The sequence below is a fragment of the Pezoporus wallicus genome, unplaced genomic scaffold (assembly GCF_028554395.1).
Source record: "Pezoporus wallicus isolate ANWC-B61680 ecotype Strahan unplaced genomic scaffold, APGP_CSIRO_Pwel_v1 contig_7073, whole genome shotgun sequence".
Lineage (NCBI taxonomy): Eukaryota > Metazoa > Chordata > Aves > Psittaciformes > Psittacidae > Pezoporus > Pezoporus wallicus.
The window spans coordinates 42,782-66,445 of NW_026641326.1; the positions used below are offsets into that span (position 1 = coordinate 42,782).

The 23,664-nt window shown below is 49.0% G+C and overlaps 1 protein-coding gene across 4 annotated transcripts in view; it reads right to left on the bottom strand.

The window, feature by feature from the left end:
* Positions 1-155: 155 nt before the first annotated feature.
* PRICKLE2 (prickle planar cell polarity protein 2) overlaps positions 156-23,664 on the bottom strand; it is a 105,231-nt gene continuing 81,722 nt past the window's right edge. For 3 of the 4 annotated variants that reach the window (XM_057422895.1, XM_057422899.1, XM_057422898.1), the window contains 7 exons: positions 20,039-20,152; positions 18,045-18,182; positions 16,970-17,173; positions 15,363-15,549; positions 12,016-12,879; positions 3,983-4,030; positions 156-2,779 (listed from right to left, as the gene is read on the bottom strand). In XM_057422895.1, the coding sequence (XP_057278878.1) occupies positions 1,911-2,779; positions 3,983-4,030; positions 12,016-12,879; positions 15,363-15,549; positions 16,970-17,173; positions 18,045-18,182; positions 20,039-20,152 (2,424 nt within the window). In that variant the 3' untranslated portion in view covers positions 156-1,910. The remainder of the gene's footprint in view (positions 2,780-3,982; positions 4,031-12,015; positions 12,880-15,362; positions 15,550-16,969; positions 17,174-18,044; positions 18,183-20,038; positions 20,153-23,664) is intronic. The other variant, XM_057422897.1, reaches the window with a different exon arrangement.

Here is a 23,664-nt window from a genome sequence, read left to right on the forward strand (position 1 = left end):
AGACCAGCTAAGGAAAAATCAAGTTTTCTAGTCAAAATTAACCAACTCTCCTTAAGAGCAAAAAACATACACATGAGACTTCCCTTTGGATTAATACTTCCATTTATTCCAACTGGAAAAAAAACATTTTCTTTTTTAAATATACTTAAGTGTCATTTCCTTTTTTTTTGCTTTTCTTCTTTAAAGGAATAATAATTATCACATTGTCTTTTACAAACAACAAAAGATTTCCTAGCAATAGTCTGTGGTATGGAGACACCCATCTTCAAGATTTGTTTCTGCATCTGCTGCTTTGAGTAGGCAATGGGGCATCCCTGTGTGTGCCCAGGGGTGCTGGTGCTATCCCTGCATGGGGATCCTCTTCCCGGGATGCAGGAGCACTCAGTGGAGGTGCAGGGGTACCCCGAGGTGCTGGCAGCGTATGGGGCAAGGATGATGTTGGCTTAAAGCCCAGCTTTATCTTAACACCCTCAAGCACTAACCTACATCTCTGGGTGCCAAGAGCCCCTTTTGCAAACCTGCTCCTTTCCAGGAAGCACCAGGACAACTGGCATTGGTTTGCAATTCTGTTGGGATGTGCTGCGATGGCAGTACCCCAATGGTTTAAAGCATACAGAGAACAAACTCACATCCACCATAATACAATACAGCTGAGCCCTATATATAGAATATTCTGCCACAATGGGGCTGGCAGGGGCTGAGCCCCACCCCAAACAGGGCAGGATCATGCCCATGGGGAGCGGTTTGCGGTTGTTCTCTTATGTGTTAGGCAGTAGGCAATATTGAGACTTCCACTTCATAATGAACAGCAGTTAACATAACCCAGGAGACTAGAGCACCATAAGACAAGTCTATATTCAAAACAACGTCATGCTGACATCACACAATTGCACCATTTACACTTTTATTTACTCCAAATAATAGTTCAACGTTTAGTAACTTCAGCGTTCTCTACAGAGGTGTAAAATTCCTTCTCTGGCTTTGGTCATTTACAACGTTGCAGACATTTGGTAGTTCTGTTCTTTCCTATTTAATAATAATAATTAAAATAAAAATAAGTCCCTTTTGCAGCTGTCAGGGTTCCTGTATCTGACTGATGGAGTGTAACCTGCAAATCACAGGTGTGAGCAGAATTCAAAATGCCACCGAGGCCTCTACACGACTTAATGAATCAGGAAACATTCCCTTTATTGACCAGGATCAAAACAAACAAACAGAAAAAAAGAGTTAAACCAAACCAAAACACCTCAAAACAAATGACAACTCAAACTCTCACTGATAGACTTAAGAAGTTTGATGACAGAATGGAAAAGAGGGGGGTCCAAAGTACTGTTTGGTCAGCTGTGGCTGAAAACAACTCTGAATGTGCATGCATTTTCCCAGTGACTCCTAAGATATAGAAATTCCTCTGATATTACAAAATACAAAAATATTTTCTCCAAACTCTCATTTACATTGCATTTACAACAATCATGGAAATAACTTAGGCTCCCACACCGTCCGAGAGACAAATCACCTATCAACATGGCTAATGGAAAACAAAATTGTGGTGGAAATCAAAAGCTACCAGCAAACTGATGCTGAGAGTCAACAGTGGTAACCAAAAACGTATGGACAAACAGAACTCAAATGGGTGGCAGTATCTGTGAGAAAGAGGAAAAACTACTGGGTAAGTATTAGAGGCTAAAGTGAACTTTTCTGTGTTCTTTTATTTCTCCAAAGTAAGATGTGCAAAATATATTCACCGTGCCCAGGATTATGACTATTTCTAGAAGCCAGTCTACAACCTTCTCACAAATCCCTACTCTTTCGGGTCTTTTTTTGTTACAATAAAAGCACTTACATGATCTAAGCCAGTGCAAGTTTGTGAGTTAATTTACATTCTCCCAAGGTGCCTGGCAAGGATGCCATTAGGATATGATACAGTTTTTGCTCTTCTGTCTTTTCCGGCTGTGTAACTGTCCCCTGCCACCCAGTGTGGAAGACTTGGGCATGCTGTATGAGCCATACTTGTGCAGGAGCTCCTCACTGGTCACATACCGGAGGCGAGTGGGTTGGGGAATTGGCTCCCCGAGGAAATAGCCCTCGTTGTCAGACTCCGAAGAGGAGGAGCAGGTCGAGCACCAGTCGTATTCGGCAAAGTAGGGCCCCCACCTCTCACCCAAGTGGTTCTGCAAGGCGAGATCCGACACTGTCCGGGGACAGTGGCCGTAGACGTCCCTTCGGGGACCCTGCTCCACCGTCTCTCTGCAGCTCCTCTGCTGCATGAACTGGTCGTAGTCTTCCCTGGCTCGAAGCGAGGGTCTCTCCTTCAGCCGGTAGCACTGCTCGCTGGCCAAGTGCAGGGCGTTATCCGAGCGGGAACGCCGTGACCGCCGGGGCCGGTGTGGGCGGTAATGCCGGTCATCATCCTGCAGGTTAGTTCGGCGGCGTGTGCGCTCGCTCATGGGGGCATGCCTCAAACCTTCCTGTGCCCCTAGCTTGCCCCCAGGCACCCCACTGCCATAGTCAAAGCTCTGGTGCATCCGCCCATGCGCCGCCCTCTCTCGGTACCCGAGGGGGCTGGCGAGGTTGTGCAGGTTGGGCTCCATGTCCTGGTACTGTGGCACCGAGAGCAGGCTGCGGACGGACTCGGCACTGCGAAACTGCACGGAGGAGTTCAGGGTGCCCATGTTGCTCATCTTCTCCGAGACGTTCATGCCCGAGTCTTTGCTTAGGTCAGGCATTGAGAACCTGGAGAGATGCTCCTGGCGCTTGGCTCCGCCATCTGCTGAGAGGCCTTCGCAGGGAACAGGCAAAGGAAGGAGAAAAAGAGAGTTAAGAAGGAGATATTTCTATCAGTAGAGATGGGGGGGAGAAGGCTGGTTTTGGCCTAATACTTTTGCTTTAAATAATAACTGAATGGTTTAGATGCTGTCCCGAAGAGCCCTTTTAAGAGGATGATTTTATTTTTTCCTAAAGAGCAGGCAGTTCTTCCCTTGGGGAAATCACACCAATTTAAGGTGATTTGAGTTGGACTCCGAGTTGCTTTTCACGACTTCCCTTCCCCATATGTCTACACTGCCTGCAACTTGATAGGAATAACTAGCAAAGCCAGTGAGAAATTCTGCATCAGAGGTAACCTGAGGCCTCCTGCAAGCTGAGATAACTAGGGTGCCATGATCCAGCACCCACACCCTATGCAACAATATGTTTTGGAGGACTGAATAACAACAGGAGCAGCTTAAAATGGGGCCACTAATTCAGGCTTGTTACTATGCTGCACAGGTCCCATTAAACACGTTGCCCAGAGAAGCTGTGGCTGCCCTATCCCTGGCAGTATCCAAGGCCAGGTCGGACAGGGCTTGGAGCGACCTGCTCTAGTGGAAGGTGTCCCTGCCTGTGGCAGGGGGTTGGAACTGGATGAGCTTTAAGGTCTCTACAACCCAAACCATTCTGTGATTCTAAGACACCACTGGCTCTTTCCCATATGCCAGCCATCTCTGAGCTCCTGCAAGATGCTTTCCTCCAGCTCAGAAAGCCTTCACCCGACGGCAGAGAAGTGGGGCGTCTGCTCAGCAACCTGCCCATCAATGAGAAACTCAACACACCCCACACTGCCCTAGTCCTTGACCTGCTTTAAGGGTGTTTCCTGCCTATTTTGTGACTATCCCCATGTTAGCTTGACAACTGGCAGCAGTCAGCGCTTGCACTGCAAGCTCAGGACATGTTTCGCAAGCTATTTCAAAAGAGATCCATTTCATCCCAAATCAAACGCAGAGTGTTTGCTTTGGCACTCTTCTCCCTGTCCCTCTCCGAGAGCCTCCCTATGCAGACCAAACACAGAGAGCTGTGCACCATCAGCAGGATTTTCCCCATGACGCACAGCCCTTATGCAATCACCAGGAATTTATGACTTTGTAAATTAATTAAATAAAACAACAACCCAGCCCACAATTCAAGAATAAACTTCTTTTTTCCCCCCTTCACAAAAGCTGCTTACATTTCATCAAGAGCTCAGCTCCTTTGGCATTTGCTGCTCTTGCCAAACCTGAACAAGAACAAGGTCTGCTGTCACTAACTCCGCTCATGAGCTGCTTTAGGGTTTCTTTGGACTCAGCCTTAAAAAAGATCAACAGATCCTGCAAGGATGGGCAGAACGTTTCCAAATCCTCCCCTTGGTGGCACCAGGGAAAGCTTTAGCACTTGAGCCCAAGCTGCTGCTGGGTCTCACACAATTTGGCTTTGCTTCCTGAGTCCCAGCTGCCATGGCCATTTCTCTCTACTCCGCTTTCTGCTGCTAATGGGGATGTTTCTGGAGTTTATGGAAGGTAAAGCAAAGATGAGCCCTGAAAGCTACAGGAAAAGGAGGCGGCTAGGTTAAAAAACCAAACCAAACCAAACCAAACCAAGAAAAAGCCATGTTTTGTTTTGAAAAGGGCACACTTTCCAAGCCAGCTTGACACCTTTTATCTCTTCCTAAGCCACATTGATTTTCAGTGACCCAACCCAACCTGCCTACTGCCCTTTGGAAACAGTCCTGCACAGGTTCTGTGAAGGTTCCCTATCCCTGCTTTTCCTGCTCCCATTATAGGAGTGAGTGATTCCTGGCACTCCTCCCTGCTAGACCCCCAGTCTTCTGCCTCTGATCCCAGTGATGCTGTTCATCACATCAGGCACTGCTTCCCATGTCCTTCCTGTGCCACCATGGAGGAGCTCAGTCGCACCTCCGGGCGGGAAAATCAAATCAGTAACATGCATAAAGACCTCCCAAAAAAGCTAGAATAACAGTGGGATTGATGGCAGAGCTAACCCGAATGTGAATCACAGCTGCTGACAGCAAGTGTGGCCTTAATCGGATCTGTCAGACAATAGCTGACGCCAAGGAAAATGAGCCCTTGGTGACATTTATGCAACCCTTCGTTAAGAGAACTGCAGTAAGAATGAGCAACAAGAGCACTGTGCAGGAAGACAGCTCTAAACACCACAGGATGCTTCTGTGGTGTCAGCAGACAGATTCTGGCAGCATCATTTGAAAGGGACCAATCTTGTCCTGCCTCATAGGGGCACAGGGTGAGCCAGTGCTTCACCCTGGTGCACAGCATCTGCACTGGATGGTACCCACATGTTTTGGCTCTCCCACCATGGCCATCTCTATCCAGCTCCTGGAAAGGCAGAGCCAAGGCTTGCACAGGTTTAACTTACACAGGATGAAGGTCTCCAGCCCCTTGCACACACTGTGAGTGCTTTTGTCTCTCTCCCTTCAAAGTGCTGGTCAGCACAAGGGGCAGCAATATCATAGGAGGAGCCTGTAATATATGTACAGCTCGTGCTTGGAGCACAAGGTTTAATCAGTGATTATTAAGTCCAGGGGATGTTTCTGGCTGTTCAACCAGGCAGCCTAATTATAATTAAGCACACATATTTTAAGGTCTAGAATTGCTGGGAATATGTTGATTGTAAGAGGAATGGCAGCACAGAGCACACACGGCTCAGGGTGGATGGAGCCCATGCTCCTGAGGCTGCACCCACAGCCCCCTTCACTTCTCAAGGATGCAACTTCTAACCCTTGTGAAACACAAGCCTTAACTTTATGTTAACATCAATGCAAGGTGTAAAGCATCACAACTGGGGGTTAGGCTCAGATTAATCTTTCAAAGCTCTCTAAATGATCCTGCCCATCCCTGTGGAGCCACACAGCCTCAGCAAGGCATGGTGGGAGCGAGCCAGGAGCCCTCCAGTCTGACCGCAGTGAGTTCAGAGGACGGCAATAACCATTTGTCTAAGAAGTTTCATCTAGAAAATACAACCTAGGAATAAAGTTTGAAAGAGCAGGGGTTGTTTAGTCTAGAGAAGAGAAGGCTGAAGGGGATATAATAACAGCCTTCAAATGCAGAAAAAAATGCTTGCAAAGAGGAGAGGAACACATTATTCTCCAGGTCTGCTGAACTCCTGCAAGGAAAATTTCAGCTTGGAAAAGCATAAAACTTCCTGTGCAATCACAGCGGATGGCTGGAGCAGGCTCCAGCACCTGAGGGTCTCTTGGGCACCCAAAGGCAGCAGATGCCTGTGCAGGCATAGCGTGGCTCCAGGTCTCCCTGGACAGGGTGGACAGGTGGCATCGACCCTCCTCTTATGCAGTCACTTGCCATTTCAGAGCTGCATCAGTGCATTGAGGTCCGATCTTCCTGAATTACCAGCATTTATTTACAGCCTCTGCAGCTCCCTCTTAATGAAGTGTTTCATCTGGGAACACAGCTAATACCCCTGGCGAGCCCTAACCTGGAAGAAAGAGCATGTGAGGAAGCCACCACACAGTGAAGACTATTTGCTAACAAGGAAACTTGAGAATCTTTTTTCCAAGGCCATCCAGGAGAGCAGGAGCCCTGATCTGGATGGTTCTTACCCCATCACCAAGCCCTCTCCATGGGTGCAAACCCTGGGGTGATGTGTTGACCCCACCAGACCTCCCTTGTGTAGAATGATGCTCCGAGTGCACTCATTGGCAGCTGCCCCAGAGGCTCTTGCACTGGAAGAGGAGATATGGCACCTGCGGTGCATCGGCTGGGAGCTGTCCCGTAGCCAGATTGGAGCCAGCACCGTGGTGCATGTGGACATAGCAGGATATTTTGCTGCTGTTCTCCGCTGCGTGGGGCTGCCAGGCTCAATATTTCACTCCGGAGCCATGGAAACACACGCCTTTTGGATGAACACAAGCCAAAGCTGTAGCTTGTCTGCAGGCATTCAATATAAAATACAGAACCAGAAACTCAAAACAGGTTTCTGCTTAACATTAAGGTTTGATAAGAACACGCTGTATGATCCCCTCTGAAGCCTTTCCCCACCCCTATTAGAACTATGTTTATCTCATCAACATTGCTAAGGGAAATAACAAACAAATAAGGCACAGAGATAATCCTCATAAGCATCACCTCTACAACTTTGCCACAACAAAGCACTCGAAGGCGCTGAAATCTCACTGGGTGCTTTGCTAAACCGGGGCTGCAAGTTGCAGTGATTATGAATTATTAAACCACTTGGCAAATGACAGCAGAGGGGCTGCAGGGAGCACGTACGTTGGGTGGGAGGCTGGGAATGAAGCCCCCTGTGAGGGGAAGCAGCTTCCAGCCCTCATTACATTCAACTCCCAGCAAAGCTGCGCTAACACAGGGTGAGGCTCTGCTGCAGCCAGACATCCACTGCACAGATAGCATCGTCTGCTTCATCCTGCCTGGGGAATGCAAAATGCCCTGACTTATGATATTGCAAACAAACCAGGCTATGCTGACGCTTGCTTCTTGCCTTTACATTTATCATCGTGTACACATACACCTGCGCATCGCACCCCTCACCACCTGAGCCCCAGATGGGTGCCTGCCTGCACCAAAACACTGCACCCAACCCAGTGTTTAAATGCAGCTATAAAGATACAAGAGGGGACAGGATGGGATCTCTCTTGTCCAGCCACCCATGTCAGAGCCTTCTCTCTCTCATAGCACCAAGCAGGCGCATTCTCACCACCCCTGACACAGGGTTTATTTCAAGTTCAACCATAAGAACTAAAAAGGAACTGAAGGAGAAACAGCCTGCCCAGGGCTTTGTTTATAGCTCAGCCTTGTCTCACTTCTGAGTGACCTCAGGGCACGCGGAAATAAAGCAGAACCCTTATGTAACTGGAAATGAAGGAAACTAAACAATTCCAGGGAAAGCAGAGCACTCACCAAGTGGGTTGTGGTGCTGAGAGCCAACACGATCTGCCCCCATTTGCCATCCTGTGTGCGTCCACGTGCCAAATGGGGTAAAGGCATGATTATGGATGGCTCTCACAGCAAGCATGCCATACTTCCCCACTGCTGAGCAGCAAAAGGCGGGTGAGGGGGAGAAGAAACATTTCTGGCAGCTTTATAATGTTTTGGCATTGGTCATTTGGGATGGAAGACCTCTGTCTCCATGTCTGGTTTCAAAATGACTCAGCTTGGATTAGGGAATGTTATACCTATGTCTGAAAATCGCAAGAAATCCCTCCAGGGATCCCATCTCCTGACTTGGAAGCAGTTTTACGCTGACCATGTCTAGAGAAAAGAGGATGGTAGGAGCGTGCTAGAGAGCTGGGAGCCTATTTTTTCTCAGAAAAAGTCAGGAACAGCCAATGTATCATTTTCTGGCTTGCATAACTTGGCTGAAGTGCCTGGGGCAGCCTCCTTCTCCAGCCCAGGGGGAACAGCAGCACTGGCGGGATGCAGTGCCATGAGGACACACGGATGGGGACCAGCTACTGGGTCCCTCACCTCAAGCCTCTTACTACCATCCCTGAGGGTGTTACAAACCCTCAGTGCAGGAGAGCCTGTGCCATTGTTTCTTTGGAAAACATAACTCTGGCCCTGAGAAATGGGACTTTTTCTTCCTCCCACCCCAAACCTTTCAGCTCGTCCTCAAGCAAGAGGAAGAGGGGACTGTAGCCAGACGATGCTTTCAGGTCACTCTGCAATTCAGATGTACGGGGATCAGTACTAAACCTGTGCATATAGATAGGGTTTTTTTCTCTCTGCTTTCTGGGTATATCCCAGTGGTTGCCTAGCCCTGGAAAAACAAGCTTTTTGGGGCCTTTGGGCATCTCACAACACAGATGACTGGAGAAACATGCACCACACATGTGAAATCACATTCCACCCTGTAATGGCACCAGTTTAACATCTTTTTTTTTTTTTCCCCTGGATTATGCCTGTGACAGATGAGACTGTCACCCTCACCCAGACTCATTTTCCCCAAGGAATGCTCAAACTCTGTTTCTCCTTTTGTCGTCCAACATGTCACCGTACAACGTGACTTCTCCTTCCAAAGTACTCCTGCTCTCTCTGCAAGCTGCACACAGAGACTGTTCCCAGAGAACAACATTAGCATTACTGGGCTATTTGACCAGCTGGGATTTTGTGGATTTGACTGCCTGGAATTAGCAGAGATCAGGTCTGTGTTTCTAATTCAGCTGCCAGGCACATAAAGCACCTGCAAAACCCGTTTAGAGGGCAGTGCAAGCACAAGTGGAGCAAGGCAGAGCACAAGCACTGGGAGAACGGCTGTGATGGACCGAGTATCTTCTGGGAAGTGATTAACCTCTGGTAGGGTCCTCCTCATGAGAAAAGCTTCCTGGACAAACTCCATCTCAGCATTGTCCTGATTGCTTCATGAAGGGAGCTACGGGGTAAACATTGCTACAGCATCCACTGTTTTGCATTGTTGCTAATGCCATAAAAAAAGCCCCAAACCAGCCAAAGGCAATACAATATAAAAGGAAATATAAAATCAGCAAAAAATGAGCTCTCTCTTGGAGAATGTGCTGGGAAATAGTTTTTGCTCTTTGCCTCTCCAGCTAATGGCCATGCTGGGCAGGAGGACCATTCAGTCTGCAAGAAGCTGTAGCAGATCAGTCTGTCACAACCTTCAGCTCTGACAGAAAAGGGACTTTCAAACAGAAATATGGAAGGAAAGGAGAGAGGTCCTCCACCAGCAAGAAACTGCCCTTTTTCAGAGAATGTGTTTAAAACACACCTGCATTTGTGGCAATTACACAAGCAAAGCCTAGAGGATGGTAGAGATGCTCCCATCTAATTTGAACCTTGAAACAGAGCACAAGGAGGGTCAAAGCTACCCCTGCAACTCCAGTGTCTGCTGGTGCACTACTACCCATGGTGAGACAGCAGAGCACAGTCCAGTGCTTTAAGGGCAATGTCCAGGATTAACACGGTGTCACACAGCTTTACTAATCCACAAGAAACTGTCTTTCAAGTGATTAAGTAGAGCCTGGTTGATAAAGAGAAAACCTGGGGTCTTGCAGGACACTTGGGATCACAAAGATCTTGACCTATCCAATGGGCAACCCTGAGTCTATTATTGAACGCATTACAAATATTATAGGGACATCATCTGTTTGCAGGATGCAGCCTTCTGGCGAGGGACACAGGGACTGACGCTGCACACCCTACGAGTTATCTGCTCTTACTGATATTTCTGGCTAGTTAGTTGTAATAGAAACGTCACAGCAAAATTTGCTGCCAGGGAGGGCTCAGCTTTTAACATGTGCCCTTCAGCTCCCTATAAAGAAAAAAGGGGTTTCAGTGATGCCATAAAATATTAGATGGATGCAGTGTTACTTCACTTTATAAGGTGAAGCAGCTGTAATGGACACATCAGCAGCTCAAAGGGACCTTGTGTGGAGTTTATGGGGGGAGCTTCGTGTGGTGCTTGCTAGACTGCTTGCTCAGTGGCAGTGGGGATGGAAAAAGCATTGGGGTGCTGCACCCTGACATCCCCACCCTCAAAACACTGCCATTTAAATGGGATGATAATTGAGTCCTCCGTAATTGCACACACAGCCCTGGTGGAGCTGCCTGTTAGTGCCCAGGGCCCCCCAGCTTGAGCTGAGCCAGGTCCCAGAGGAAGGCAAGTTATTAGAATCCTACACATCAATAAAAATGTTATCACCTCACTCTGCAGAGGAACTGCTTCAATTCACTGCAAGCCCCATCATGCTGAGCCTCTGCTCCAGAAAGCAGGAAAGAAGCCAGTCGTTACAGCAGGCACTGCCTGTAAGGAAAGTCATGCTTTGGGAATGTATGGTCCCTTTGGAAGGTTTCCTCACAGCATTTTAAAAAAAGGAGTTCTAAAATGAAAGACAATGATTTTCACTCTAATGCCAAGGCTTTGCCACGTTTCCTGTCTCTTGACCTGTATCCTCAACAACTTGTTAACATTTCACCTCCAAAGCATGCAACAACCCCTCCAATACTCATGGATTGCTCATCCGAACTTGGTGTTGCTCAAGACTCTTTGTACTGATGGGGTTTACACAATAGGAGTTTTCAGGAACACAAGCAGCTTTGGAAATGTGGAGCTTTGCTAATGGAAACCTTGTTTTGGAGAGCAATTCCCAACTCCCTCACCATTTCACAACTCTTTTTCCTCTGTGTCTATCTGAGGCTGTTTGAGCAAAACCCTCTTCAGGTCATTAGCGTCTCCTCTTCCCCTCCACTGCTTTGCCACTTGCCAGTTAGGAAGATCCCAGCTGAACACAGGAATCATTTCACATCCTGGCACAGGGCTGGCAACTTCCCTAAACAAACACACCAAGGAGCAGCGTGAGGAGGAAGCACTGGTGTAGCAGAGCAAACCTGTCTGTCCAGGCAGAGCAGAGCACGGAGTTCGGATTCAGCTCTCTGGGGACCCGCTGCCAGCATCCCCATCTCCCTTTCCCAGGAAGTTTTCTGCTGAGGGACATGGAAGCAAGCAATAGCTCTGCCAGATGAGCTCAGCCATCTGATAATGCAAACTACCTGCATGAAGGATTGAGCTTGCAGGGGACTGAGATTCCCCAGTGCTGAGCCATGGACCAGAGCCTGCTGCAGACACGTCCATGCACGCACAGCCAGCCCCGCGGCCGGAGAATGAAACCCAGACATGTTTTGGGTGAGAGGACTGAGAAATATTACCCTGGGATGTGCTCATGAGAAATGGATTCAGCCTGATGGGACAAGCATCTCACCTGGCTTTCCCCTGCAGTTTCTATCCAGGGACTGGGGAAGAGGAGAAACAGAGCCATGCGTATGGTGGGAGGAATTTCTTTTAACTAGTCATATGCTTGAGGACTGTGCAACATGCAAAAAGGGCTTATTTCAAAGTACTTTAAAATAGTTTTAGCCTGCAAGGGCAGCTGACAGCAGTCCTTCAAAGTGCTGAAGGCTGGAATCTGCCTCTGCGTTAGCAGCTGGCCTTGATTTCCCCTCCCTCTTCATAAAAGGGAGGATTAAAGAGCTTGCAAACATTTGTTTTGAGCTAACGTGGAAAAGCCAGCAGTCCATAAAGCCCTGCGTTTGGTAAACCAGCAAGCAAAGCAAGGGGGGGGGGTACCAGGCACTGAGCAGCAGTCCCCAAGCTGCCGGTCACCCCTATAACGGGAAAACACCAGCCACGACTCTGACCCCATCACATGGAGGAGATCTGGGATGGTTGCAGGGTGGTACCCTGGGAGCAGGGGTGATGTACCTGTTGCATTGGAGAGTGCAAGGGACTCCATGGAGCCACGGGGAGTCTGCTCAGTAGGCGTCAGGTCCTCTGTGAACTTGAGGGCATTGATAGGGTGCCGGGTACGGCACTGAGGTGTTGGCATCTCACCTTCCTCTTCTTCTTCGTACTTAGGGACTTTGAGGCTTCCTCTGGTCTCAGGGAAGCTCTGGCTGGACATGTCACTGTAGCTCTCCTGTGAACGAAGCCTCCCCGAGTAGTAGTCCTCTCTGCAGTCCTGGATGAAGCTGCCACTGTGGCTCTTCATGGCCAGCGAGGAGCTCCTCTTTTGATTGCTGAAATGTTTCGCCCATAAATCCTGCTGCGAGCCTGGGACCTGGCTGGGGTTATAGGAGGTCCTTATGTTGCACTGGCTGAGAACCTGCAAAGGGCTTTGAGACTGACTTTGCTCCATTTTGCTCCCATAGTGATAGAGCTCGTCCCTGCTCCTCCACAAGTGCTCCCTGTTGAGGCTCGGCGTCTGGCTGGCCAGGCTCAGCAAATCCATCTGCAGAGACAGTGGGTCCACGTCGGTGGAGAGGCGGTTGGAGGTGACCTGAAGCTGGTTGCATGGGCTGCGTGCTCCCTCCTCACCTTTCCCTTTGTTCTTGCCGATCTTGGCGCTGCGGCGGGACTCCTTGGCTCGTGCACTCTGGAAAGCTGAGTCGGAGGAGTCAGAGCCATTGGGGTCATCGCCGACACTGCAGGCCCTGGAGCAGAAAATCTGCCCCTGCTTGGGCAAGAAGGGCCGTCCCAGCAGCGACTTCTTGCACTGTGCGCAGCAGAAGCAGGTCTCAGTGGCGTGCCAGTGCTGGCCATCGTATGTCATCTGGCCCTGGTCGATACCTTGAAAGGGAAGAGGCACAGCATCAGAGTCAGCCCGTGTACATCACCTCACACTGCACTTAAAATGTGCATCCCCATGAATACAGGGTGGGAGAGCTGGGTCTGTTCAGCCTGGAGAAGAGAAGGCTCTGGGAGGCCTTACAGCAGCTCCAGTGCCTAAACAGGCTGACAAGAAACCTGGAGAGGGGCTTTTCACAAGTGCCTGTAGGGATAGGACAAGGGGAATGGCTTTAACCTGCCAGAGGGGAGATTTAGATTAGATATTAGGAAGAAATTCTTCACTATGAGAGTGCTGAGGCACAGGGTGCCCAGAGAAGCTGTGGCTGCCATACTCCTGGCAGTGTTCAAAGCCAGGTTGGATGGGGCTTAGAGCAACCTGCTCTAGTCAAAGGTGTCCCTGACCATGGCAGGGGATATGGCACTATATGACCTTTAAGTCTCTTCCAACCCAAGCCATTCCATGATTCTGTGCTCAACTACAAGCAACATGCAGCCTGGCTCACTATTGAAAGCCTTCAGCAGGGTTTCTCTGACGTGTGAAGTTAAGCCCGTTTCTAATTCCTTGCAGGCTGCAGGCCTTTGCTTGGGAGTTACTCAACTCTGGGAAAGGCAGCAGAACTGAGCCTCAAGCTATTTCGTATTAAATGGGGATATTTCCGTTCATAAAGCAAAGGAATGCAAGAAGTTCTCCATAAAGTCCTTGAAGTCAAAGCAATAATATGCTGCCTATTTAAAAAAAAACAACAAAAAGCCTCCAACTGAACTGTAATGAGGAATTCCTGCTGCCCTGGTTAAGTATGCAACAAAGCAGATGACATCCCCATCCCTCGCTGCTACCACGACCCCATCCTAACTTTATTTTGCCTACTGGGGCCCCTTCTCTAAAAGGGAAACGAAAGACCCAACCCTAGTGATTTGACTGCCTTCCCCCCCCTTGGCTTAACTAAAGGAACTGATGCAGCAAGTTCGTTCCCCACCAGCCAAACCCTGGGGAGCACATGCCTGCCGCATGCACATTGTTCTTGGTCAGAGCTGTGAGCAAAAGCTCCCAAGGTTTCAACTATAACGTTCATTCACTGGTTTAAGCTGCTGTTCCTGGCAACAGCCCCCGTTACCTGAGAAACTGCCTTGCACAGGGTGGGCTGGCCGGCACGGTGGGGTGCCACACCACACGTGTGCGGCGCACGAGCTCACACAGTTTACAAATGAACAGTACCTTAATAGCCCGTTTTATTCCCAACTAGGTTTGGTTTGGTGCAATTGGGCTTTTTCTTTCTCTTATGAAGAATTAAATGCTTTCATACAGACTGGAGTGCTACACTTGCGGATGGTGGGTGGGATTTTATCAGCTCCTTTTCCCATGCGCCCAAGCCATCTTGCAGAGGAAGGACCTTACATCCTCATCTGCCCAACCCCAAGCCTTGTAAGTCTTATCTCTGATTTATGTAACTAATAAGCACAACGCCCAGTGACTACTACAAGCAACTCGCACCAAGATGGCTGCAGTCCTTCCTTTGCTAGAAACGTGCAGATATATACCAAAACAGGCATTTTGCCCCCAAAACCTGAGAGTCAGCAGGTTCCAGCTGGCTGGATGGAGGGGAGAATAGCAGATGGATGAAGCAGGAGAGAAGGGAGCATGTGAGAAGCGTTAACAGCTGCTTCCTCACCGCTCCGCAGCTGAGCTTTGGGGAAGGATGTGCTGTAGGTCACAGCAAACATGTCCTCCAAGTGCCTTGCTGATCACTGTGTTCCCCCCACTATGCCATCTGGCTGCTGCACAGGAGCAAAATGGTTGGTTGGGGCTTTTTTCTTTCCCTGCAGCCTATGACACACTGAACACGTGAGCTCACCTCTACAGACAATGAAAGAGCTGCCCATGCACCCGCGAGCAAATGCTCAGCCAAGTGGCAAACAGGGCTGGGGAGAGCAGCAAGGCAGCTTCCCAGTCTGCCCAGCTTACCACCCCTGAGTGCTGGGGTTCAGCTAGCCCCCAGAATAAAACATATTTCAAATCATTGTTTCAGAAACCAAAACTGACTCTGGTGCATTATTTCTTTCTGTGTGAGAACAACTATTTTTGGGTTGACTAGAAAAGGCTAACAGAAACAGTAATGATGTCTAATGAACAAGCATCTTTCCTGTCAGTAGCTTGTTAATTCATGTGATCCTCTGGCAAGCCTCACTGGGAAATATCTGCGAGTTGAAAAGCCAGGCTGTTTAAAGGAAAATGGGATTTAAAGGAAGAGAAGAATGCATTATATTAGACCAGAGAAAGCTTTCAGTGGCTGCAATAGCTCCTGAGGTTACTCTCTGATAGAGAAGAAACAAGAAGGGATAAGCAGCGGTTTAACCAAATAGATTATTGTGCTAACTCCCTGGTGGCACACAGTCTTGCCTGCAGCCCCAGGTTGCTGTCAAGACTTACTGCAACAGTTCTTCTTGCTAGAAATCACATTGCAGGCGGCAGATGTGGCACTTACCAATGTGCTGGGCGCAGGTATCACAGTACTCAGCATAAAGGGACTCAAAGCAGCTGCAGCAGTAGGGCCTGCCATCCTTCATGATGTACCTCTGCCCCCCCAGCACTGTCTCGCATTCAAAGCAGCAGAAGTGCTTCATGTGCCAGTGCCGCCCTTCAGCCTCAGTGCATTCATCAGCAAAAATGATCTGGGGAGGGAAACACAAATATGGAGTTGGTCAGAAATGGGATCTGGGCAGCAGCCTTCCTGTCTCCTGCCTGTGCACAGCACATGTGCCCTTTGCTCATAAAGCCTCCCAGTTTTATAGCTAACCCCCTCATGATGCATGGGAAACTCCTGTTCTTGCAGGGGCACCCCACCACTTCTTCAGGAAATCCATTAAAATGCAAATACCTCAGGACCACGTTGGTGCAAGGACCATGAAGTGTTAAGGCAGATCTCACAGTAATGTGCTCCTAAGCACATCCATCAGCAGGAGGGGTCGATCAGGGTAATAAACACGCTTATATACAGCCTATCGATCTGGTGGGCTTTTGAAGAACAGAGCAGCCACTTACTAAAACACATTTACCCATCTCTGAAACAGGGACCCGAGTACAAATGATGAAGTGGCAGCTTTCTGGAGGAGAGAGAAGACAGAGCTACAATGCTTCTCACTGTTGTCTCTTCCCCAGCCTGTGTGCTTATAAGGATGATCGCTGCCATTATACAAGCAGGAAAACTGAGGCACAGAGTGCTGTTAAGAGTGGGCTGGTGAAGCAGCCATCTCGGATGTTTTCAGCAGATGCTTTCTTGCTGTCTCTGCTTTACATCCCCACTCCCAAAGTCAAGCCAGGGGAGTAAGGAGTGGTCCAGCTCTGCTCCCTCGCTCTCTGCCGCAGCACAGGTCACACCAAAAGCTTTTCCTCTGCAGCTCCTCTTGCTCCTGAGTTATTCTTTCTCACAGCTAGCACTGAGTGTTTCAGGGGAAGAAATATGCATTAAAGAAGGAGCTGAATGAAAGACTTACATGAGAATTTGCAGGGATAAAAAATACACGATAAAAAAATTACCCAGCTGAAGCCACAAAGAACTAGGGCCAGTTGAATGCTTAGGAGTTGTTTTTTTACTGGTAATGCTACAAATTTAATTGGATACATACGTCAATGCTCTTTATATTTGAAGTGCCTACAGACTTGGATGTTTACTGTTACATGCTTGCATAGATGGGGACGTGGTATTTTGTAGTACATATGGTTTTCTACACTATGGCTTTCGTAACTTTAAAAGCCAGAACAATTTCCTTCATCAGCTTTTTAAACAGAGATTGACACTTCAGAAACGCTTAGAGGCGACTCTGTACAGTTCTCTCTATTCGTTTTGTATTCCATTTGTTCAGCTTCCTTTAGCCCATTAATCACCTCTCTCAAAGCCTACTTCAACTCAGCACTCAGTCACTACCATCTTGTAGGAAACACAGCACTCATCCCACCAGAAGCTTCCTCTGGGAAAAGAGAGGAGAGGGAGGACCACCACACACAGCTGGCTAGAATCAGCAGCACGAGGGCTCTGCTGTTACTGGAAGTACTCATGGCATGTGGCAGAAGCCAGGGTGAGCTGGCTCTTACCTCGTCGCACGCCGCACAGCGGGGCTTGAGGCACTCGGCATGGTGCCTGCCACAGTAGATCTTCCCATCTTGGTAAAAGTAGATCAGGTCGACCAGCAGCTCATTGCAGATGCTGCAGATGAAGCAGGGAGGGTGCCAGCAAACACCATGTCCCGCTCGAGAGGCGAAGACAGCCATATCCCCTCCGTTGATCTGGCCACCGCACTGTCAGAAAACCATAGAATCATGGAATGGTTTCAGTTAGAAGGGACCTAAAGGTCATATAGTGCCATATCCCTTGCCACAGGCAAGGACGCTTTCAACTAGAGCAGGTTGCTCCAAGCCCCATCCAACCTTTGAACACTGCCACGGATAGGACAGCTACAGCTTCTCTCGGCAACCTGTGCCAGTGCCTCACCACCCTCATAGGGAAGAACTTCTGTCCATTATCTAATCTAAATCCACCCTCTTTCAGTTTAAAGCCATTCCCCTTGTCCTATCCCTTGCCAAAAGCCCCTCTCCAGCTTTCTTGTCAGCCCCTTTAGGCACTAGAATCTGCTCTAAGGTCTCTCCTGAGCCTTCTCCAGGATGAACCAGCCCAGCTCTCTCAGCCTGTCTCCATAGCAGAGCTGCTCCAGCTCTCGCATCTTTGTGGCCTCCTCTGGACTCGCCCTAACAGATCCATATCCTTCTTATGTTGGGGGCCCCAGAGCTGGATGCAATACTCTGGGTGGGGTCTCAAAAACTTAATGTTTACAAAGGAGCAGTTGAGCCCACTGCCACCCATCACCAACAAGCTGCTTTCACAACCACAGCAGCAGAAGGTGCTAATTCACAGCTCTTTTCTGGTATCTCTCAATCTCTTTCCATACCCATTTTGTGGCCAGGATACAAACAGGTACCCCCCTTCACAAGGCCAGGAGCTGAAATGACTGCTCCACATGAAATATTGTGGGGTGTTCTTGGCATGCACCCCAATGGACCCCAGTGCTCATAGCTGATGAGGGGCATGGGGTGGGTGCTATTCCTGAGAGCTTCACCTAAGTGATGATACAAAAGCTGCCCCACTTGCGCAGGTTCATTAGTTACTACCCACCTGCTCACAGATGGCTCCCGTCATGGTTACAGGGAACGGCCGGACATTGCCTCTCCCTAAATTTTCCCTCTTCCTTTGGTTGCTGAAGAGTTTGAGCTCCCTCTTCTCCTCCTCATCCAACGAATTGCAATAGCGGACCTAAAAAAGACCAGTGATGCTCAGTGTTACGGGTGTCCCTGGCCAGCGACCCACAGTTCAGGGGCTCTGCAAACCTCTGCATGGGGCTTACAGAAACAAACTCTGCCCTTGGCTTGGGGGAGGCTAAAGAAACTCAGCTATCTGGGCTTCAGTCATTGCAGGGTTTGGTAAAATATATCAAGAGGCAGAGGTGAGAAGAGAGGGCAGGAGGAAGGTTGCTCTTCAGGTGCTCAGTGTGTAGGAAAGTTGTGTCCTCAGCATCCCACCCAGACCAGCAATCAGATAGATGGCTTCCATGCTTTCTCCACCAGCCTCCTTACAGCAAAGGTCTTACAGCTTCAAAATACTGAATTAGCATTTTAAGAGCACAGGCCCTTTTCCCAGTGCAAATGATGGAGCTATTTAGGAACTCCAGCTATTCTTCCAGCATAGGGCAAAGTCTGCACATTTGCCAAACCTCTACATTGGAAGGTAAGAAGGAAATAAGTAAAATAAAATAATACAATGAATGATGCAATATTTCCAAAGCTTATAAAACTCTGAGGTGTTCCTGACTATTTTAATTCTGCTTAGCTCTTGGCTGGTTGCATCTCAACAGAGAATCACAGAATGGTTTGGGTTGGATAGGACCTTAAGATCATCCAGTTCCAACCCCCCTGCCATGGGCAGGGGCACCTCACACTAGACCATGCCAGGGATGGAGCATTTATCACTTCTTTGGGCAACCTGTTCCAGCGTCTCATCACCCTCCTAGTAAAGAGCTTCTTCCTTATATCCAAACCGAACTTCCTCTGTCTAAGTCTGAACCCATCACCCCTTGTCCTATCACACCTTGAATTTTCAAAGGAGCAAAACTGAACATGAGGGGAAACTGGAAGCAAACCCTGCCAATGTCCACTAAACACATTGAGACTCGTGCCTCCAATGAGTTTCTGCTGCAGTAGCAGCATTCATGTGTATCTGCTCCTACAATTTTCACCTGTTGGAGGCTGTGGGTTCTCAGTGGCTGCCAAGGAAGGTGGGCAGGCAGGTTGGGGCTCAAGGGTGTGCAAGAAGAAGCCCCTGCCTGGTGCCTGGAGCTCCCCTGGTGCTGGAAGCGCCATGCTGTGCCCATGGCACCCAGCCACACACAGGCAAACTCATTAAAATCTGACCTAGATCAAACACGTTACCTCATGTACTTTCCAGAGCGGTTTCTTCAGAAAGCAGCATGAAAATAGTTTTTTTCTGTTGTTTACACAGGGAAATTTCATGGGCTACATGAAGCCAATGTTGTCACTGGTGAGAACAGGATGTTAAAGACTGGACCCTTTCTGCTGCCTCACATCTTCCTTGTGAGATGTGTGAGGGTTTATTTACTCTGACTGGTTTTGGCTCAACACCCAGCTTGCCAGGCTCTCCCAGATCATAAGCCTCAGCCCAAGTGAAACTTATGCACATAATATCCCAGCACATATACTCCAATTCCCGAGGTGAATCGGAAGCAGCATTTGGGAAAAAAAACTTTGGCAGCTTTGGATCTGGCTCTAGCTGATCTCAACAGCATTTCAAGCCACTCACAGCACAGCTCTGGCCTCCGCAGGCTGAGAAAATGCTTTTAATTCAGAGAACTGAAGAAAGATGATTTAAAAAAAGCTAACTTTGGAAACAAACAACTCCCTCCCCACCTCCAACACCACGGAAGAGGGGAGTAAATACAGCACTTACCTAGCAACATGACTGAACTCCAAGTAAATAAACCCAAAAAGCAGAAGGGACTGAGAAGGGACCAGCCACAAGCGCTACAAACAACCCCAGGAGGTGCCTGCCCGCCTGCAGCCCTGAGGGATGTCCAAGGACCTTTTCTGGTTACTAACCTCATTGTCATGCGGTGGCAGCTGGTGTAAAAGCTGCTTTATGCGAGACTTTTCTCCTGGGCTGTTGACGTACGGCACCTTGTCCTCAGGCAGGCAGCTGTAGTACTGGTGCACCTATGGAGCAAGAGAAAGGACTGCAGTGGGGCTCCCTGGCCAAGCCTGTGCCAGCCACCAGCCACCCGCAAGCCAGCAGGCACCGGGTCTTCCCCACGACTTCAAGCAGGGAAAACACATCCATGCTTTGCTTTGGTTCTATTGCCTTTTCCCCATGGAGAAAGGCAGCAGAGCTTGTTACCGTTTGCTCTGTCAGCCTCCATAGCGTTAGCATGTTTTGCCGGCTGCAGGGATGTGTCGGCACCTGCCTCAGCAGGGGAGGTTAAAAAGGCTGCGCCCCGGCAGCCTCCGTGTTGCCGGCTATCTCAGCCTCCACCTCCATCAAAACCCTCCGGGCTTTCTTCTGCAGCAATTTGTGGAAATAAACAGCAGATAAAATCTGTTGGGAGGCTTCGTTTTTTTTTTTTTCTCTTTTGTCTCAGAGGGTGTAATTAAAACCTGCTATTATAAAGGCAGTGTGGTGGGGCACGGCACTGGAGGAACCTGGTGGCAGCCCATAGAGGAAGCACACCCTGAACCCCAGCACATTCTCTCCTCTGACTGCCACAACTGGGATGTGTGTCCGAGGGCCGGGCCAGGCACTGGGATGAGACTCATTGGCCAAGGATCAGCTCTGAAACAGCAATGGTGATGTTGATGGCTTGGGAAGAACCAGGAGAAGGTAAGGGTAAGGGAAAGCTTGGCTTCAGGAGCTTGCATCAGGAGCCTTTGCAGACCTGGATACCTCTGGATGCTCAGGCAGAAGCAGAGGGCTCGATGACTTCCTTAAATCTGCACTTGGCTAAAGAGATGCAAACTGTTTTCCTGGTGCACACAGCTTTCTGCCTTTGCTGCGGTGAGATTAACCCCCTGAGATGCTCCCTTGGCTCTGAGATGCTGCAGCAATTCTTCTCAGAGCGGCTGCACTGTCTGCAGCTTTCTCAGGGCTTCTCCCAAATGATGTTTTGTAGTGGCTTCTGATCAGCTTTTCCTCCCCCTGTGTAGAAAGCAGCAATTGGACTGGCTTTCCCTAGAGAAGCTTCCTCTGTCCACACAACCCCAGCAGCATCCGCAGAATGACAAGCCACCGTGGGTGTCTGTGAGGGAAGGGGATATGGGGACACAGAGGCAGGGCTGGCAGGCAGGGGAGCTCACCCATGGGCTCGCAGGCTGCTGTAACCTTCAATGAGACATTATTTTTTATTCTGGAATAAATATCCAAACCCGGCATTATTCAGGAATAGTTTCCCTGCATTCAGCTCACTCCCTGTTCTCACTCAGAGCTGTTCCACTGCTTGCAGCTGCTTTTCTCAATTCCCAGTTCCCCCAAACCAACTCTAACATTCATCTTTCCCCATCATTATGTTTTGCAGAAAGGGTGATTTTTAGCAGATTTCTGCCCATAACTCTGTGGGGTTGATGACAAAGGAACTACTTGTGTCACGAAGCTGAGGAACACACTGAACATACACCACTTCAAACCCCTAAGTTTGTTTTGCTAAGGCACAGCAGAAGCAGACCCATGAGCTACAGAAACTGCCAAAGAAAGACTGCTAAGTATTTTGTTATGTTAAAAAGAAAACAAGCTACGTACATTAGAATACTTACTTTGCATTTATAGAGCATCCTTCATCCAAGGACGTCAAAGTACAATAAATACACTTAAATTCTTATGACACGCTATATGAGGTAGCAAATACAGATGCTGGAAAGGACTATTTGCAGCATAATGGTGTTAAATCAGCTCTATGAGTTCATGCAGCTAGTCCATAACAGAGCTTGAAGCTGATAGTCTCCTGGTGATGCCCTGGCTGCTGTACCTCTTACTGCACTGCCATGCTGAGCCTTCCCAGCTGGTACGGACACCTCCTGACTTCTCTTACCAATTCCTCATAGGCTGCTTGCCTTCCCCTGTGCTCAGGTTGGTTAGTTTGTGTTTTTATTCCTTTCAATGGTGTTTTTTTGCCCACTGAGTCCTTGAAGTTGGCGGATACCAGAAATGACTTTTCTTTGTTTTGAAGAGCTGCCAAATTCCATCATGCTGCTCTGGTCCCTAAAGCAATGAGCAACAAGACGCTCAACCCTGGGCAAAAAGCAGGGATGTGCGTTCTTCCCCGGAGCCCGACGCAGCTGGATGTACGTGCCTAGCTCTGCTCTCCTGCTTCCGCTGGGAAGTTTTCCATTTAGTCTCAGCAGGTCCGCGGGAACTGGCTCCCATCACACCAGCAACGTAGCTCAGCAGGGATTGGCAATTTGGTTTGAAAAGCAAAACAAAATAAATATTACAGGCTCCAACCTGTGTTCTGTTGCCTGAAATAACCTGAAAGGGTTTGCTTTGGATTTGCATCAGCAAAAGGGAACTTCTGCAGGGGTGTTCATGGAGGGGGTGGAGCGGAGGTTGCTGCCAGTCCTCGACCAGCATCCACAGCAGAGCTTATGGGGAGAAAATCCTTTTGTCATGCCTCTCAATGGCTTCCTCCGCTGTTGCCTTTAACATGCACCATCCTACCTGTGGACAAACCTGAACCAGGAGGGTGCACAGATCCTTGCACCAGAAGAATCACTCCTGTCCCAAGAGGTCCAGCCAGAGTGCAGATAAAGAGCAGAAGGACACCACTTCCCTGGGCTGACATTAACCCAGACTTGTGCAAATGTGCTCTCTCATCCATCACCTATTCCCGATGCAATGCACCCACGTCTGTGGATGGGAGAGCCAAGCCTTTGAGGGACGGGGTCATAGGCTGCCAGAGTCCCTTGCCTCTGCGCTCAGCTGGCCGCTGACAGCATTCCCAACTCCATGGGTAAGCGGCTGGCAGTTGGGTTGGCACAGCCACGTTGTGATGCTCAAGAACTAGTTAACATAAAGAAGGAAAGGGGGGATTCTCAGATCAATCTGGCTTTGCAAGGAAAAGGCCTACAGAAAAATTTAACTTGCTCGAAAACTAAAACTGCTCAGTCTGCTCTTTGCTTTTGTACAAAAGGTCACTACTTTCTGCTAAAACAACTCCTCCATCCAGCTCTGGTCCAGAGCACGCACAAGCCTTTGTAACTAGCAAGCCATGCAGGGCCAAAGGGCCTGATCCAGACCCCCCAAGCACCAGCAGATGGCTCCTCACTGACCTTACAGGCTATGCAACATGAGCTGCATGCAGATAAGGCAAACGGTGCAGGGCAATGACCCAGGATGGATAACATTTCCCTTCTAAATTGTGCAGTATCTTTAACTGTTTTATTATTAAATAGTTCTGCCTTAGACCACAGCAGCTCCACATCCTGCTGCTTCCCCTCACAACAGATCTGCTCTGCCCATGCTTATCCTAACAAGCATCATTAACACACAGGAGACACTTGTGGAGCTAGGCTTTCATCCTCAACTTCCCCTCATTGCCCCTCTTCTCTCTGACCTCTGCTAACATCTGGATGGGAGAAACCCCGGAGGAATCTGGAAAACATCAGGCGGGGTTAAAATAAGGCTTCAAACAACATCATGAGGCCCCAGATGCCATGGGGATGGGCTGGCTGTGGGTGCTGTG